This window comes from Streptopelia decaocto, assembly GCF_964273445.1.
Source record: "Streptopelia decaocto genome assembly, chromosome: 1".
NCBI classification, from domain to species: Eukaryota; Metazoa; Chordata; class Aves; order Columbiformes; family Columbidae; genus Streptopelia; species Streptopelia decaocto.
The window spans coordinates 208,061,930-208,080,211 of NC_138663.1; the positions used below are offsets into that span (position 1 = coordinate 208,061,930).

The 18,282-nt window shown below is 45.5% G+C and overlaps 1 protein-coding gene across 2 annotated transcripts in view; it reads left to right on the forward strand.

Annotated features, from left to right (window-relative positions):
• The window catches only part of INTS4 (integrator complex subunit 4), a 43,783-nt gene that overhangs the window by 19,308 nt on the left and 6,193 nt on the right, over positions 1 to 18,282 (forward strand). For both annotated transcript variants that reach the window (XM_082067953.1, XM_082067954.1), the window contains exons 12-20: positions 871 to 1,013; positions 1,975 to 2,090; positions 4,319 to 4,452; positions 6,235 to 6,392; positions 9,405 to 9,498; positions 12,031 to 12,111; positions 14,743 to 14,873; positions 15,749 to 15,808; positions 18,035 to 18,194. In XM_082067953.1, coding sequence (XP_081924079.1) covers positions 871 to 1,013; positions 1,975 to 2,090; positions 4,319 to 4,452; positions 6,235 to 6,392; positions 9,405 to 9,498; positions 12,031 to 12,111; positions 14,743 to 14,873; positions 15,749 to 15,808; positions 18,035 to 18,194 — 1,077 coding nt within the window. The remainder of the gene's footprint in view (positions 1 to 870; positions 1,014 to 1,974; positions 2,091 to 4,318; positions 4,453 to 6,234; positions 6,393 to 9,404; positions 9,499 to 12,030; positions 12,112 to 14,742; positions 14,874 to 15,748; positions 15,809 to 18,034; positions 18,195 to 18,282) is intronic.

An 18,282-nucleotide genomic window follows, 5' to 3' on the forward strand; every position in this document is an offset into this window, starting at 1 on the left:
CAGCTCCTGTTCTCCAGCTGAACCCCCCAGGTCCCTCAGCCGCTCCCATCACACTTGTGCTCCAGCCCCTCACCAGCTTCTCCAAAAGAGGGTAAAACAATCTTTGGTGATTGTTTTGCTGAGTTACCCAGTGCCTTCCTTACTGCACCAAAGGGTACAACACCCAAACCAAACAGTGACTCATGTCCTGCTTGAGCAGGTCAGAGGTGAAGCTCTTCCCATTCATCCCAGTAAATGAAGCACACGGGTGGATGAGACCAGCCGAAGACCCTGCAGCAGTTGGCTGTGTGTCACTTCATCTGTGCTCAGCTACGATAACTGGAAATATGCGCTGTTTTTCAGATACCTTTAGTGCTAATTCAGCCAAGGAACAGCAACTGCTCCCTTTAAATGTGCTACAAAGATGCTGAGGGGTCTGGAGCATCTTTCTTAGGAGGAGAGACTAAGAGAGTGGGGGCTGTTCAGCCTGGAGAAGAGAAGCTGAGAGGGGATCTTATCAGTGCTGATCAATATCTCCAGAGTGGGTGTCAAGAGGATGGACCAGACTCTGTTCAATGGTGCCAATGACAGGATGAGGGGCAACGGGCACAGACTGAAACACAGGAGGTTCCATCTAAACATGAGGAGAAACTTCTTTCCTGTGAGGTACCAGAGCCTGGACCAGGCTGCCCAGAGAGGTTGTGGAGTCTCCTTTGGAGACTTTCAAACCCGCCTGGACACCTTCCTGTGTGATCTGCTCTGGTGACCCTGCGTTAGCAGGTGGGTTGGACGGGATGATCTCCAGAGGTCCCTTCCAACCCAAACCAGCCTGTGATTCTGGCGCATCTTGGTGCTCAAAGGCATCTGGTTTGGTTTGGTTTTGTTTTCTAGGATTCTTCAAGAGACATCCGGGAAGCGCTTCATGAACTGTTGTGTTGCACCAACGTCTCCACTAAAGAAGGCATCCATCTGGCACTGGTGGAGCTGCTGAAAAACCTCACCAAGTATCCCACAGACAGAGAATCCATCTGGAAGTGAGTGTGTTCGGAGTCTTCGTGTGTCCACATATTTTTCTATTCATTTTAGTAATAGAGACATTAGGGAAATATTAAGCTAGGTAAGGAGGGAACAGGTATCGCAGGTGCACAGTCCTGTTGTTCTGTAAATATCTGGAGTAGTGGCTACACTAAGCATTGTGCGTATTCACGGCTGACGTAGAAACTCTGCATTGTTCTTGCTTGTCGATAGCTGTACTGGGAATCCAGAACGGATGACCGCTCCTGGAAATATCCCTCTCCTACAAGCACTCGAAGCATTCCCAGAAAAAATCAATTCAGTTGTCAGTTTAAAACCCCATCTCTTCTATGCAGCTGCTGTTTTGTGCTTACTTGATACTGCATTAAATAGTAATATTTGCCAGGGGTTGATTATGTCAGTTGTGATACGTGGATACACGGCTGCTGTTGGTGGGACTTTGTCTGAGCAAAAATAATGAACATTTGTATGGGGGTTTTTTTCTTGTTGTTTGATGGAAAGAACAAAGGAAGGGATGGTCCAGCACACGTGGTTCGAGATGGAATTCTTGGGTATTATTGGAAACACTTATTTCAGTCCACTTTGTCTTGCAGTGGACTCTAACATTAGGTTTGGAGTTTGGGTGTTTGAGTTGTGTTATTTGGTTGGGTTTTTACCTCCTCACTCCTTTATTTCTGAAGAAAAAAAAAATACACTCATTTGTTAGCATTTAGTATGAAAGCTTCACTTGGGTTGTATTTCTACAGGCATTATGTATTTCTTGGACATTTTTTTATTACTGGTTGCTTTTTCAAGCTGTCCTCTCAGTTTTCTCAGATCCTATCAAATATTAATGCAAATACTCAGCCGTGAACAGAGACAGCAGGCTTGGACAGTAGGATTTTCATGCTGACCATAAAGTAGTAATGCTCTAAAATGTATTTTATGTGTTTGCTAAGAAACATTTCCGTGTATTTTCAGATGCTTGAAGTTCCTGGGCAGCAGACACCCCACTTTGGTGCTTCCCTTGGTCCCAGAGCTGTTGAGCACTCACCCGTTCTTCGACACTCCTGAACCAGACATGGATGACCCAGCCTGTATCTTTTTAATGGAACCAGCTGATTGTTTGGACTGTAACAGGTTTTATTCGTATTTTCCTGATGCTCACATTTATTAAACCATTTCAAACTGTAGCAGAGAATCCCGTAGCTATTTCCAAATCCCTTTGGCACTTGGTTTTATTACTCAGCAAGTGATGGAATAACTGTTACCTGGAGCCATCTTCATAAATACTAGTGTGGTATAATTGGCCTTTTTTTATGCTGTGATGAATAATCTGTTTATTGAACCATGTGTCACGGTTTAGGCTTTGTAGATGAGTCTTTTGATGTGAAAACATTTGGTTTGCACTAATTTTGAAGATGCTTTGGCTTTTATATAAGAAGCGTGGTCTTCATTGTTTGTTTTCTTTTTAGGTAAAACTCCTCCTCCCCTCACTGTGTGTGGTGTGTAGAACAGTATTGTCTCTTCGTGCAGCAGTGGCTGAATCCCTATAACACTATAAATTACCATCAATTCAAAATCAGAAATCGTTTTATGAACGTTAGCTCTTCTAGTGCTTTAGAATACAAACCGTTATTGTTATACCATTATCCTTAACAATAGGAGATGCCTTGGACATGTGAAATACCGTTTTTCCATTGTTCATTCTCCTTGCTTCCCTCTGTGCCATTGCGGAACGTAACGTTATTTCTGATGCTGAGAGATGTTTGACTGGAAGAACTCCCTTCCTCTGCGAAGCTGCTGCTTATTTCTCTCACAGGCCATCCCAGGTGGCCAAGAAGGCCAATGGTATCCTGTTCTGTATCCAAAATAGCGTGGTCAGCAGGACAAGGGCAGTGATCCTTCCCCTGTGCTCTGCATTGGGGAGGCCACACCTGGAGTATTGTGATCAGTTCAGTTCCCTCAGTTCAGGAAAGAGATTGAAGTGCTGGAGCGGGTCCAGAGAAGAGCAACAAGACTGGGGAAGGGACTTGAACACAAGACCTATGGGGAGAGGCTGAGGGAGCTGGGCTTGTTTAGTCTGGAGAAGAGGAGGCTTAGAGGGGAGCTCAGCACTCTCTAGAACTACCTGAAGGGCAGTTCTAGCCAGGTGGGGATTGGTCTCTTCTCCCAGGCAGTCAGCAATAGGACAAGGGGGCACGGGCTTCAACTCTGCCAGGGAAGATTGAGGCTGGAGATGAGAAAGCAATTCTGTGCAGAGAGAGTGGTCAGGCATTGGAATGGCTGCCCAGGGAGGTGCTGGACTCACCGTCCCTGGAGGTTTTTAAGCTGAGATTGGACATGGCACTTAGTGCCATGATCTAGTCAATGGACTGGAGTTGGACCAAGGGTTGGACTGGATGGTCTCTGAGGTCTTTTCCAACCCAGTTGATTCTGTGATCTGCTAGAACTTCTCTGGAGAGTAAATAAATAACTTGTGAGGATTGAAAAGGGCTAGAATCAGGTGGAGAAAAAGATTAATCCCTAAGCAGGTAGCTGAGTCATAATCTGAGTAAATTTATCCTACAAGCTGAGGACTGAAGGAACGCTGCGGGAGACAAAGCTGGTATTTAGCTCAATGCACCTCTCTGCGCTGAAACAAATAATATTATTGTAAAGATTATTCTGGAGGTAACTTGCCACCAAATTTTACAAAAATACTTTATGTAAAGACAGGCCTGGCAGCCAGAAACTACAAGGTAGACCTGGATAGTATATTTCTAGTGTAGACTGCTCATTAAAAACATGTTTTTGTCTGATTCAAAGCACTTGGCAAATTTGAATCAAGTTAGTTGAATAGCTTCAGCTGAAAATTTGTAAAGGACTTTGGGCAAAGAGGAGAAATTGGTTTGTCAAGTGGAAGCTTTTCTGCTTGGCAGCCTGAGGACGCAGGAGGATATTTTGAGGAGGTAAATGTTTAATTTTACATGGTGTTTGGGTCCCAAACCGGTAAGCAGAGTGTAAGCTTTGAGGAAGAGTGAAACTGCACCTAACGAGCACGTTCTGCATTTCTAATCCCTGGCTCTGATCCTCTGAGCAGTCCCGCCTTGGCAGCAACATCCTTCCTCCAATATGGCCCATCCTGCAATATTTGCGCTTTGTAGTTTGTTTTCATCTGCTCAGCCAGCTGCCTCTTTGGGTTTTGCTCAGCGTCCTCCAACTGTGAAGAACTTCCTAAACAATCCCTGGCCAAGAAAGAATGCCGAGCTGTTGTTTTAACCTCCCATCCCCGAGGAGCTTTTCTTCTTCGTGTTTATTTTTCTTTAACAATCCATTTCAATAGACATTGCTGTGCTGGTTCTGATTTTTAACGCTGCTAAGAGTTGCCCGACCATGCCCGCCCTGTTCTCCGATCACACGTTCAGACACTACGCGTATCTCCGGGACAGTCTCTCTCATCTGGTCCCTCCGCTCAGAGTAAGTTGAACCACTTTGGTTTGCGTTTCACGACTCTGTTATGAATATTCTCATCTCTTCCATGTCTGTTGGTGTGTAACGCTTCAATTCTAACTTTTTTTTTCCTCCTGAGCTCCAAGTGAATGAAAGGTGCATAAGAGAGCCAAATATTAAATCGTTACAATATGGACTTTGTAATATTTTGGGGAGAACAGCGCATGGTTTGCTGGTTAGGAAAGAATATGGGGAGGGCAGAATTCCCTCTGTGGCCCTGACTGCGTGGGGAAGGGGAGCTTGGCCTTTGTAGTGAGGTCTGGATGATCGGGTAGTGAGGTGACTGTGAACTGGCCGAAGGGAAGAAGCCAGAGAGTCGTGGTCAATGGGGCAGAGTCCAGTTGAGGCCTGGATCTAGTGCAGTGCCTCAGGGGGCAGTGCTGGGGCCGGTATTATTCAATATATTCATCAATGATTTGGACGAGGGAATAGAGTGACTGTCAGCAAGTTTGCTGGTGACACCAAGCTGGGAGGAGTGGCTGACACACCAGAGGCTGTGCTGCCATCAGAGACCTGGACAGGCTGGAGAGTTGGGCGGGGAAACATTTAATGAAATAGGACAAGGGCAAGTGTAGAGTCATGGATCTGGGCAGGAACAGCCCCAGGTTCCAGTGTAAGTTGGGGAATGACCTATTAGAGAGCAGTGTAGGGGAAAGGGACCTGGGGGTCCTGGGGACAGCAGGATGAGCATGAGCCAGCACTGGGCCCTTGTGGCCAGGAAGGCCAATGGTACCTGGGGTGGATTAGAAGGGGGTGGTCAGTAGGTCAGAGAGGTTCTCCTGCCCCTCTACTCTGCCTTGGTGAGACCACACCTGGAATATTGTGTCCAGTTGTGGCCCCTCAGTTCCAGCAGGACAGGGAACTGCTGGAGAGAGTCCAGCGCAGGGCAACAAAGATGCTGAAGGGAGTGGAGCATCTCCCGTGTGAGGAAAGGCTGAGGGAGCTGGGGCTCTGGAGCTGGAGAAGAGGACACTGAGGGGTGACCTCATTCATGTTTACAGATATATAAAGAGTGAGTGTCAGGAGGATGGAGCCAGGCTCTTCTCGGTGACAACCAATGATAGGACAAGGGATAATGGGTTCAAACTGGAACACAAAAGGTTCCACTTAAATTTGTGAAGAAACTTCTTCTCAGTGAGGCTGGCAGAGCCTGGAACAGGCTGCCCAGGGAGGTTGTGGAGTCTCCTTCTCTGCAGACATTCAAACCCACCTGGACACATTCCTGTGTAACCTCATCTGGGTGTTCCTGCTCCATGGGGGGATTGCACTGGATGAGCTTTCCAGGTCCCTTCCAGTCCCTGACATTCTGTGATTCTGTGAGATCTTCCAAAATTTGACTTGTGTCCTACTAAACGTTTTATTTGTGGGTGAGATGTGTTCTTGCTGCTTTGAACTGTGTTTTTTCCTGCATGGAAGTACAGGTGGGACTGAAGTTGGTCCTAAGTCATATTACAGCTCATAAAAAGCATCGTGGTTTGCGTGGTCTTGGAATTCCCTTGATTTCCCATCATAGTTGGTAGATGTGGAAGATGTTTTCCTCGAAGGGATGTTGAAGTTTAGCCTGAAGATCTCGAGCTGCAAGAGAATTATAAAAAGGAGAGTTTTAACAAGCAAAGATAAAAGATTCAGGCTTGAAATCATCTATACAATTTCTTAATTCAAGAAAGAAATCTTGAAACGCGGGCAGCGTTTTGCAATGGTATTACTTGTGTTAAACTTTCCTGTACTCATTTGTTTCTTCTTGCTCAGTTGCCAGGTAGGAAGCTGGTGTCCTCCCCGGTCTCTCCCAGCATTACACCACACGAAGATCCTTCCCAGCAGTTCTTACACCAGAGCCTGGAGAGGGTTTACAACCTTCAGCACCTCGACCCGCAGGGCGTGCAGGAGCTGCTGGAATTCACCATCCGGTAAGGCCGCCCGCCCACCCGTTAAGGGAAGATCCATTAGGATTCCCGGTTTCTCTAAAGCAGGCGCTTTGCTTCTGAATATCCACGTCGTACTTTGCTGTTGGGTGCTTAGCCTGAGGCTTCTTATAGGGAGCATTGTGATAAAACAGTGTTTGCAGCCTGTTTGAAACAGAACTGCTCTGCCCCACTGAACAAGGTAAGGGGCAGGTCAAGGTGACCTCAGACTGTTCGCTTATGGTAAAACACATTTTCCGTCTTTATGGATAACAGCCTTGTGTGTCATTTTTAGTTCTCAGTCCCCGTATAAGTCATTCATTTTTATCCTATTATTTTTACTGTTTTTACAGGGGTTTTTTGTTTCATTTTGGTAGGAAGAGAGAGGTTTGTTCTCATTGCTGTTCTAATTCCCAGGTGCTATGGCCTTTCATTCAGCGGGAGAGGAGCTGCTCGGTTGGGTTCTTATCACCAGTCCTGCTTACAAAGGACATTTGCATTCTTCATCGCTTTGAAAATATGAGATTTTCCTGGATGAGGCGATATTATTGCGTGTTGCTGTCTGTTGTTGTAGAGAAACGGGTGTGAATGTGGCTTTTATGCTGCACCTTCCATTTCTTCTCTAAACTGACACAAACGAAACACTTGAAAAGGGTTTCAATATGATCACCTTGCTTGCAAAGAGGAAAAGAGCCTTATTGCAAGAGTTGGCAAAACAATCCAAAATGCTTTGTTTGGAATATGGAATTCCAAAGGGCTTTATTCTTTTTCTTCCCCCCAAGTAGCTGCCTTTTCTGTGTGTGTAGCTGGGAATCGCTGCCGCACCCACCTCCACAGGCGAATCAACACTGTGTTCCCCACTGAAAACCCAACCGGGGAAACTACGTGGTTTGTCTTCTGCTGTTTTGAAGCTACTGTGCGCAGCCTAAACCTTCGTCTCAAAGCACTGAACGCTCGAAACGGGTGATCTCTTGGCAGAGCATCCAAAATCTTACAGACACAAGGTCTGGAAACCTCACAGGCTGGGGATGTTTTCGATTTTGAGTGTAGGAATCGTGTTGGAGATGGCTGCACGTGTGACTTATGTGCAGTAAAGGACAGCGATGCTTTGGAGCTGATGGGAATTATTGGCTTGGCTTTTTTCCTGCTGGGATCACCACTCAGGAACTGTATTAAGCCAACTAATGTTTTCCACCCTTAAGAGAAGGGTGGATTTAGAATCATTTTGGTTGGAAGAGACCCTCAGGATCATCGAGTCCAACCATATTTAACTCTGGCACTAACCCATGTCCCTAAGAACATCATCTAAATGCCTTTTAAACCCCTCCAGGGATGGTGACTCCACCACTGCCCTGGGCATCTTGTTCTGATGGCCAACAACCCTTTCCATGAAGAATTTTTCCCTAATATCCAACCTAAACCTCCCCTGGCGCAACTTGAGGCCATTTCCTCTCATCCTACCACTTGCTACTTGGGAGAAGACACCAACCCCCTCCATGCTCCAACCTCCTTTCAGGCAGTTTTTAGGACAAAACCAAAGTGTTAAAGGTTGTTTTGCAGAAGACAAGAGCTTCCTGCACCAACAGTTTGGTTGCTGAGAGGGGAAGCTCACAGGGACATCGTTCCCTCCTCCTTTATCATTTTTGTCACCGAGGGAAGTAACACAAACTTCCTGGAGCTGGTATCTCCTTGGGATTTACATTTCCAACCACACTCAGGCCCTGACACTCTCCTGCCGAAACTGCAAGACAGGCTTTTCAAACAGCACATCGTTCTTTGTGGTTTGATTTCTCCATCCGTACAACAGGAATTTTTGGTTTTTGGCTCGCAGGGATGCTGAAATGTGTTTAAGATTTGTAAGGAAATAGAATGAGTGGAATTGGGAACTGTAGGAGATTGGGAAATGGAATAATTGCCCAGTTGTTAGCTGAGATGTGACATCCTGGTCCTCATTGGTGCGACGTGATGCATTAAAATGAAGCACCCAGGAGTCTCCTCTTCTCTCTGGGAGGTGAAATAGAGTCGCTGTGTAAAGCTCAGGCTGGTTCTGCTATCACAGCATCAAAGGAAGGCACAGCCCCTCTGGATTTTGTTTTTAATGTATCAGTGCTCAGCAACCTGCTGGTTTGGCAGAGCCAAAGCTGCAGAACTGTGTCACGAATGCAAAGGTAAATCTAAAATAATCAAGAGGGAAAGGGTCATCTGAAGATAAAATGTTCTTTTTAATAATGCACTAGGCAACATGGAAGGAGAATGGCAATTTTAGTACACTTGATATCAAAGCAAAATGCAGAGAACAGACGTGTCGAATCCATGTCATCCAGCCTATTTGCAGTTCTGCAACAAAAATGAATTTTGGTTTCTTAATGCACACTTTTGATTTTAAAACATGTATAACTAAAGCTTTTTTGGGTTCCATTCGCTGTCATTTATATTTCCATGGAGTCACAAGCTACTTCTATTACTGTATGATATACAAGGAGCACCAGACAACACGCAGCTCGTTGGGGCAAATATCAATACATCAGATTTCAGCTTGGTTTATTATAAAAAGGCAGCAATATTTCAAATAACGCTCAGTTGTGGGAGCCTGACGTGTTCCAAACAACCTTTTCTCGCCAACGCCAACAGTTTTAGATTTCCCAGCAGCGTGATGCGAATGGCTCTTTAGCTACTGGAGAAGTCTGGAGTGTTTTAAGTTAAATCTGGAGTGTTTTAAGTGAAATCTGGAGCCGCTGGGCTGTGTGGTCCCCACAGCGCTGCAGAGCAACACGGGTTGATGGATTTTCTGCTGCCGCTGTGCTGGTGTCGGCCTCCAGCAAAAAGGAGACGCCAAGTCCCAAGGTGCAAAGTGGTTTGTAGTGCACGTTTGCTGCTGTTTCTGGCGCTGCTTCTAAATTTAACAAAATTGCAGGAATTGTTGGCATCGTCGTCGCTCTTGCCACATCCTGAGTGCATTTAGATTAATTTGCTGTCTTATGTTTATTTTTTTTTTGCTTCTTTTTCCATGTGTTTCAGTGATCTTCAGAGGCTCGGAGAGCTGCAATCGGAACTGGCAGGGATGGCGGATTTCACCGCAACTTACCTTCAGTGTCAGCTGCTCCTCATCAAGGTTTGACTTGAGACCACACCTGGAATATTGTGTCCAGATCTGGGCCCCTCAGTTCCAGCAGGACAGGGAACTGCTGGAGAGAGTCCAGCGCAGGGCAACAAAGATGCTGAAGGGAGTGGAGCATCTCCCGTGTGAGGAAAGGCTGAGGGAGCTGGGGCTCTGGAGCTGGAGAAGAGGAGATTGAGGGGTGACTCATTCATGGGGATCAATATGGAAAGGGTGAGTGTCAGGAGGGTGGAGCCAGACTCTTCTCGGTGACAACCAATGACAGGACAAGGGGCAATGGGTACAAACTGGAACACAAAAGGTTCCACTTAAATGTGAGAAGAAACCTCTTCTCAGTGAGGGTGCCAGAGCCTGGCCCAGGCTGCCCAGGGAGGTTGTGGAGTCTCCTTCTCTGCAGACATTGAAACCTGCCTGGACACCTTCCTGTGTAACCTCATCTGGGTGTTCCTGCTCCATGGGGGGATTGCACTGGATGAGCTTTCGAGGTCCCTTCCAATCCCTGACATTCTGGGATTCTGTGTAATTCCCCCGGTCCATCACAGCGCTGCACTTCCATCTTTTCACATTCATGATGAAAACGCAGGTTCCGTGGATTTCTGATATTCCCCTTCCCCTTCTGTGGCAAATAATTGATGCGGTTACTTTGCCAGTGAACGCGCCAATGCAGATCTCTGCTGTCGTACACAGGGCTTATGTTGGTTCATGTGCATTTTGCCAGCGGAGGGTTTATTTTCTGGCAGAAATTGCAACGGAGGCAACTACTCTGTGGCCTTTTATGTTACAAGAGCAGCTTTTCTCTGAGTGCTTTTTGCTAAACTGCTGCTATAAGCGGAGTTCTTATAGACAATGTTTTGTAAGCAGCTAAAAAGCTGGAATTCCTTAGACTTGATTGAGCAAAATAGTCAGTTGTGCTTTCTTTGAAAGTGCCGAAATTATCTGTCCGTTCGGTATTAGCAGATGAAGTGGTTCCTTTGACACCACGGCAAAGCAAAACCCTTTTCTCTATCAGCTTCTTGCTGTAAACAGCAACTCATTCTTTGCTTCACTTCTCAAGCTATAAGCTGGCACTAGGATTGAAATCAGTCTCCTGGCATTCTTTAGGTGTTTGAATGCAACTTATACTAAAGAACTAAAGCAAGCGACAAACAGGTTTCCAGAAAGGCCTCAATAAAAGCTTTGTTATGTAAAACCGAGAAGGGATTTGAGTTCCTTTGCTAAATGAGTAGCTGCCAGTTGGTGTAGCTCGTGCCAGCCCTCAAATCCTTGGGACTCGTTTATCACCCTCAGAAGGTATTTTAGTCGAGTGCTGTTACAGTTCAGCTAAAGCCAAACGTTTTGCCAAAGCAAAATGTGCTGTCCAGGCGCGGGACCAACATTTGGAGGTGGCTTTGTCGCCCTTCTCCAGGGTTCGAGTGGAGCGAACCAGATGGTCTGCTGGGGAGAAGGGGGGTAAAAGCTGCATCAGCCGTTCTTGGCTCAAGGTGTAGAACAGTTAATCCATCAACAATGTGGCCGAAATGAAAAAGAACTCGTAATATATAGTTAGAAATTGTGATATGGCAGAGAGAACCCAAAAGTCAGAGCAGCCTTTTTCAGTGGATTCCTTGCCAATTGCTTCTTTGCCCAACAGAACAGAAGCTGCTGGGGTAAAAAATATCTTCATTTCCCAGCCTCTGGAGGCTACAAATGTTCTAGGCCTTTAAAGGCTCCACACACCCAGTGATTTTAGGGGTAAACTGGGATTCTGGGGCCAGTTTAGGTGGAGGATACAGCCGGTGTTGTGTGTAGCTGTATCCAAGGACAGGCAGCTTTCAAGAAGTGATATAAATCATCTAATCAAGCCTTCTTAATTTTTTAACATACATTTTACATATGGTTGGACTCGATGATCTTGAGGGTCTCTTCCAACCGAATGATTCTATGATTCTGTTCTATGATAAAAAGCAAATAGGGTGTGGGTGTTGTTTGTTGGGTTTGTTTTTAATACGAATATCAGTGGCTGATTTACACTCAGTATTCTTAGTAACTCCAGGCTCTTGGGTGGGGTGGAGTCTGTCAACGGGAAAGTTCAGAAATATGACTGTCTAGGTGTGTTTCTGGGGACAGTTGCTATTGTTTCTGCTTTTTGCTTGCAGGCTGGGATTGCCCTGATCTTCCTCTCGGGGAGGTGATAACGTGGTGGGCTATTGTTTTATTAAATAAGTAACTGCATTCTGCAGAAAATTCTCCTTAAAAAACACTAATAGCTTGACACAGCCAATCTCTACTTCATGGTTTAGTTAATATTCTCAGCTTCTATTTTATAGTTGGATGGGTATCTCTGTGCATTTATAGAACAATACATATTTTGGAAGCTGTGGTTCCCCGTGTTATATTTAAAAGCACAAAAGACACTTTTTCACCCAACCTGTTGGTGTAGAGCCAAGAGACAGGGCATCTTCCCTGCTCCCAAACCCATCTAGCTCAGCATTATAATTTTTAGACTGAACTAGGTATTTATCATCACTTCGTGGTTTTCTTTTGCAGGCCTTGCAGGAGAAGCTGTGGAACGTGGCGGCTCCTCTGTACCTGAAACAGAACGTGTTGGCGTCTGCTGCGGCAAAACAGGTGAGGCAGAAGCAGCGGGGTCTGGAGGTCCTTGGATATGAGCCCTTCCTTGGCCATGCAACAGAAATACACTTCTGATCATCCAGTCTGTCCAAGTAAATTTTGGTTCCACAAGGAGGAGAAGTTTTGCTCGTCTTCAAAAGATGAGTAGTGAGTGGGGAGGTTCATGACAACTGTACAAAGCAGAAGAGCAAGAAAGAAGATCCAGAAAACCGTGGGCTGTTTGCCCTCACCTCATTCCCAGGGAAGGCTGTGGATTGTATCCTCTTAAAAGCCATTCCTAAACAAGTGAAGGTCAACGTGGTGATTTGGAACAGCCAAAATGCATTTCCCAAGGGCAAATGATGCCTAACCATAGAATCATTTTGGTTGGCAGAGACCCTTAAGATGAAGTCCAACTGTTAACCCAACCCTGGCACTAACCCATGTCCCTGAGAACTTCATGTCCGTGTCTTTTACACCCCTCCAGGGATGGTGACTCCACCACTGCCCTGGACAGCCCGGCATGACCAACACCATTGCTTTCTGGTGCTGTGAGCAGTGGGAGGGCAGTGGATGTCATATCTCTTGACTTTAGCAAAGCGTTTGCAGTCTCCTGTGGTTTCTTTTTCACCAAACTGGCAGAATTCTGGCTGAATAAGTGGCTGATAAGGCTTCTCCGAATTGAGGAACCAGTTGACACACTGGAGGGCACATCTGGGGAACTGGGATGACAGGAACCTCATGATGTTCAGCGTGGGGATCCCAGTGGACAACACATTGAACATGGGGCAGTAACAAAGGTCAGCTGCATCCTGGGCTGGCTTAGCAAGAGCGTAGCCATCGGGTGTGGGGAAATGGTCCCTCCCCTCTGCTCAGTTCCTGGGAGATCACATCTGGAGGGCTGAGTTGTATTTTGGGCTCCCTGGTAGAGGAGGGTAGAGGATGTTGGTCTCCCAAGTAACAAGTGACAAGACAAGAGGAAACAGCCTCAAGTTGTGCCAGGGGAGGTTAGATTGGATATTAGGAAAAAATTATTCACAGAAAGGGCTGTCAGGCATTGGAACAGGCTGCCCAGGGCAGTGGTGGAGTCACCATCCCTGGAGGGGTTTAAAACACGTTCATACGAGGTTCTTAGGGACATGGTTTAGTGCTGGAGTTGGGTTATGGTTGGACTCGGTGATCCTGAGGGTCTCTTCTGACCGAGATGATTCTATGATTCCAAGATGCTGACAAACCAGAGCAGGTTCAGCAGAGGGCCAAGGTGGTCAGGGCTGGAACACATTCCCTGCGAGGAGAGGCTGAAGGAATTGGGCTTGAGAAGAGAAGGCTTCAGGGTGGATTTACTGCTGTCCACCACTGCCTCATCCATAGGATGTAGATAAGACATGTCCAGACTGCCCTGGACAAGAGACCCAGGTTGGAATATGAGAAATCCTGATTAGATATAAGTGGGGTAATTTACTATAAGAGTGGTTAAATACTGTAACAGGTTTCCCAGAGAAGCTGGGGGAATCTGTGTCCCTGGAAGTGTCCACAATTTGGTGTGGTTGCAAGTAACTGGGTCTAATCAGACCTGCTCTGAGCAGGGGATCAGGCTCGATGACCTCCAGAGGTCCCACCCAACCTGAGTTATTCTGATCCTGCGATGTATAAATGATCTGATCCTGGAAAAACTGAAGCTAAAAAACTGAAGCCAAGCCCTAAGAAAAGGTAAAGGAGAAAGCAAACTATTAAATAATGCAGAAACAAATGTAGAGTAACAGCCAATTCATGGATCTGCTGGGAAACTCTGCTGACATTTTGAGTCTTCGGTTAATTAAGATGTAATAAGAGGCAAGTTCTGCTGCACATCAAAACCTTCCGATGCTGTTGACAGCTGTCCCCAGGGATGAGTTAGAAACAAAAGCCAATGAGCTTTTAAAATCGTCTCTAATTGAACTGTGTGTCTTGGGTGCCCTTTTCAGTAGCATGTGAACCCCCTGGGAAGTTTCATCTGTTGTGACTGTGCATGTAGATCACTTCTCATCAATGCAAGGTGAGGGAATATCTCCTATTAAATAACTTGCAAGTTCTCGGCTTCTATACAGTCACACTGAACTCAGCTGTATTAATTCGAGCTCTTCCCTCGTCTACTTAAGCCCATGTGTTTTGCCAGATAAAGTACGATGAGTAAAACAGTCCAATGTCCATCTGAGCTTTTAACCGTGTATCTAAAATAACCCAGAACTACAATTATCTTGGGATAGTTCCCATCTGCAGCACATGAAGCGTTGTCAAATGTCAAGTTGTTTTCAACAGAACTTGGCAAATCTGCCTCCAAACACGTAAACCCGAGCAGGACCACTGAGGTTGCTCGTGTTTTGTGTTCCAGAGCAGCCAGCGGGAGGTTCTGAGCGCTCTACCCTTGGAAATTTAAAATGCAATGTGAAAGCATTGACTGTGCTTGATTTAATGAATTATTTCTTTCATATAGCCAAGAAAACTTTTCAGTATTAGGTGGCGCTTTACGCCGTGAAGAATTTCACCAAAAGAATGAGACTCGTGGATTAACGTGTTCCTCGATATGAGGAAAAATAGCAGAATCTTGTGCGTGTGTAAGAGTTTAACAGAACCTGATGTATTTTTACCCTTGTGGTGTCTGACTGACAGATCTTGGAAGAAACTTACAAGATGGAGTTTATGTACAGCGGAGTGGAAAGCAGACAAGTGGTCATTATTCATCACATGAGGCTGCAGGCGAAGGCGTTACAGCTCATCGTGACCGCACGGACCACTAGAGGGTAAGGATGACCTGCTACAAGCGCTTCTTAGGCTTAACTTTAAGCTTAGTTTCCTTAAGCTTTGCTTAAAAAGAAGAGCAAGGATAAATTGGACACATAAATCACAGCATGCCAATAACCACTGCTAAAATAATTCCGGATGAAGAGCCTTCGGTGTAGCCGTATAGTGGCACAATACTAAATTAAATGACAAAATTATTGGGAAGATGCGTTTTGGTGGTTGAGTTCTCTCACTGTGAAGATATAAATAGGCGGGAATGCTGTAGAGTTGGTATTTGGGACCTACTTAAATGGGGAAAAGTATCGAAGAATGCACTGATCGTGTTTGCTTCATTGAGGATTAGTTGCTGAGGTCTTAGCATCAGAAAATAATTGTCACTGTGACTGATCTGCAGCTGATGTTGGTGCAAATCGTGGCTCAGGTAACACAAGAGGCTCCATGTGGTTCATTTTGGCTGCTGAGGTCAATAAAGTTACATACGAGTTTGGGTGGTTGTAGAATTAGAGCAAAGTGATTAGTATCCTAATTCCTTTCGTTTCAAGTTTGTTGCCGTCGATTTACTGTGTTGCCATAGATGCCCATAATATATTTTAACCTCTTATTTGATAAGTGGAAACTTAGTATTTTCTAACAGTGGCTTTGGGAACTTAATTAGTGCCTTACGCAAATGATTTTTTGTGGGAGTGGGATATGGATGTGGGAAGGGAATACCAATTAATTTTGATTTTTCCTCATGGGGAACACCTTTCTAGCCTCAAAACTGTAAGATTTTGTATTTGTAAGAGTTTGACCTGGGTTCCAAAACACCTAAATGTAGCTGTATAGCCAGTTTTCTTTATTTAGAATTAAGCAAGGAGCGTTATCTTTGTTACAGAGTGGAACCCCTTTTTGGGATGTGTGAAAAATTCCTGCAAGAAGTGGATTCCTTTCAGAGGTGAGAAATTCTGTTGCTTCTTTGTTAGAAAATCTCCTCGCTGTTGTCATCAGGGAATATTCCATTTATTCTTCATGCCTTCGCATCTTCCCCTGTTGCTGTTTTACATCGGGGACTATGAGATCGATAAAGCAAGACAGAAACTCCCTTTGAAATGTGGGATTAATGGAGGAGCTTTGCTGGGAGTATGACAAAGAAAAAAGGAATTTCTCTTTATCACAAATGTTTAAGTTGTAAATGAGTGAGCAAACCATCTACATGCTCAGGATGAGAGTCGCCTGGACCAGGTGTGGAGTTGTGCTTTGTAAATCTGCTGCTTGTGAAGGGCTCCCCCAGCTCTCCTCTTTGATTTTATCCTAATCTAGATGGCTAAAATAGGTCAGATTAGGGATGTGCAGTTGTTTTTCCATCTGTTCAGAAGCGAACTGGATAGCTCGCCCAGAGACACAGGTATCCAGAGTTGGCTGAGCAGAATTCCAGCTCTAGTTCCCATTAAATCCTCATTTATTTGTGGTCCGTATGCTTGGCAGTTGTGGCTGGTTACATGATGAGGAAAGTGAACCAAATCTACCCACTCCCGAGTGCTCTGCTCGTTTGGTAGATACCAACTAGAGCTCTTCAGTTGCTTTTTATCCTTGCGCTGAGTCTTGGGATGTGCAAAAGTCATCACTGTTTCCCAGGAATGTAACTCCTACATGAATTCCACAAAAGGGGAGTGAGTTGAGAGAAGGGAACGGAGCTGGGGAAGGGGCTGGAGCACAAGTGTGATGGGAGCGGCTGAGGGACCTGGGGGATTCAGCTGGAGAACAGGAGCTGAGGGGAGACCTTCTGATCTCTGAACTGCCTGAAAGGAGCTTGGAGCCAGGGGGGTCGGGCTCTGCTCCCCAGGAACAAGCGCCAGGAACAGAGGAAACGACCTCAAGTTGTGCCAGGGGAGGTTGAGGTTGGATGTGGGGAACAATTTCTTCCCCAAAGGGCTGTTGGGCATTGGAACAGGCTGCCCAGGGCAGTGCTGGAGTCACCATCCCTGGAGGGGTTGAACAGACACACAGATGAGGTTTTTAGGGACATGGGGTAGTGGTGGCTTTGGCAGCGTTGGGTTAACGCTTGGACTTGATGACCTTAAAGGTCTTTTCCAACCCAAACGATTCTTTGGTTCTGTGGGGGATGGTAGATCCTGTCAGTTGCTGTAAGGTCACCTGTAAATGCTCGGACATGTAAAATCTGTGTCCAGGTGGTGCAGCCTCGGTGTGCTGGATTTTAGCTGCATCCCATGGTGGAGCAGTTGGAATGTGTTCTGTACATAGTGTCAGTCACAGGAACACGGGGATGTGTATTCCTGCATCACCCTATTACTGTGTATGCAGAAGAGTGGTGGAGGCTTCTGTTTATGGATTACGCTCCTGTAAGAACACCCAGGATCCTAAAACCCCTCTCACTTCTAGGGCTTTAGGACCTGAAGCTGTTTTGGGCACGTCTGGTGTTCCTGTTCTTTATATACTCAACTGTAGGTGAAGATACAACACACCACCGTACTTGACAAGGGCGCGGAGAACCCATTGTTCAAGAAACAGTGCATTCTTTTCCCCAGATTGCATGAGTATTTACTAGGCTTAAAAAACTGCTGATAACAAGACATAAACCACCAGTCAGTCTAAAGAAGCATCTTCTGCATACAGGGATGTAGGGTGATAGCCCAATTTTGCTTCTAGATAAAGAATAAGTACTAAATACTCTGTTGTGAGAGGCTGTTGTCCCAAACTATAGAGTAGATTCTATTCGCTGTTCTTGACCTCTAGAACTAGCGCTTTTTTTCTTACCGATTGTAGTTTACTACTAAAATTTCACTCCTCAGATGTAATAATCAATACTCTCTTAAATATTGGTAGACGAAAACCATTCTGGAAACTTTGCTGCAGCGGATCAGCCAACTCACGTATTGGGTGTGTGGGTACGTTAGAGCCGGTAATGAGTCAGCTATTTAATTAGCCAGATGAAAGCACACAGCATAAAGAATAAGGCATATGCGTGTCATCCCTGAGAAGCACCAATCTCAAACGTTTTTGAGGCAACTATACCAGGAACAGCACTTTAATCCACCCATCAGAAGGGGAATCCACATATCTAATTCTGACCTTATAACTAAATATAAGGATGAAGTAGCTTGGCTGAAAATAACAATACTGTTGAAAAAAGTATTTGATTTCCGATTTCTTCTTAACACAGATGTTTCATCTCTGAGCTCCCACACATGCAAGGCAGTTTTGTAGATAAATTGCTGGACTTAATGCCCAGACTTGTGACATCCAAGCCTTCGGAAGTGGTCAAGATTCTTCAGACAACCCTGCGACAAAGTACCTTCCTCCACCTTCCTCTTCCAGAGCAGGTCAGTGTAACACAAAGAATTCAAATGCAATATCCTTAGCATCTGGAAAGTTCCTAATATATCATGAAGCTTTTACAATTCAGGTTTG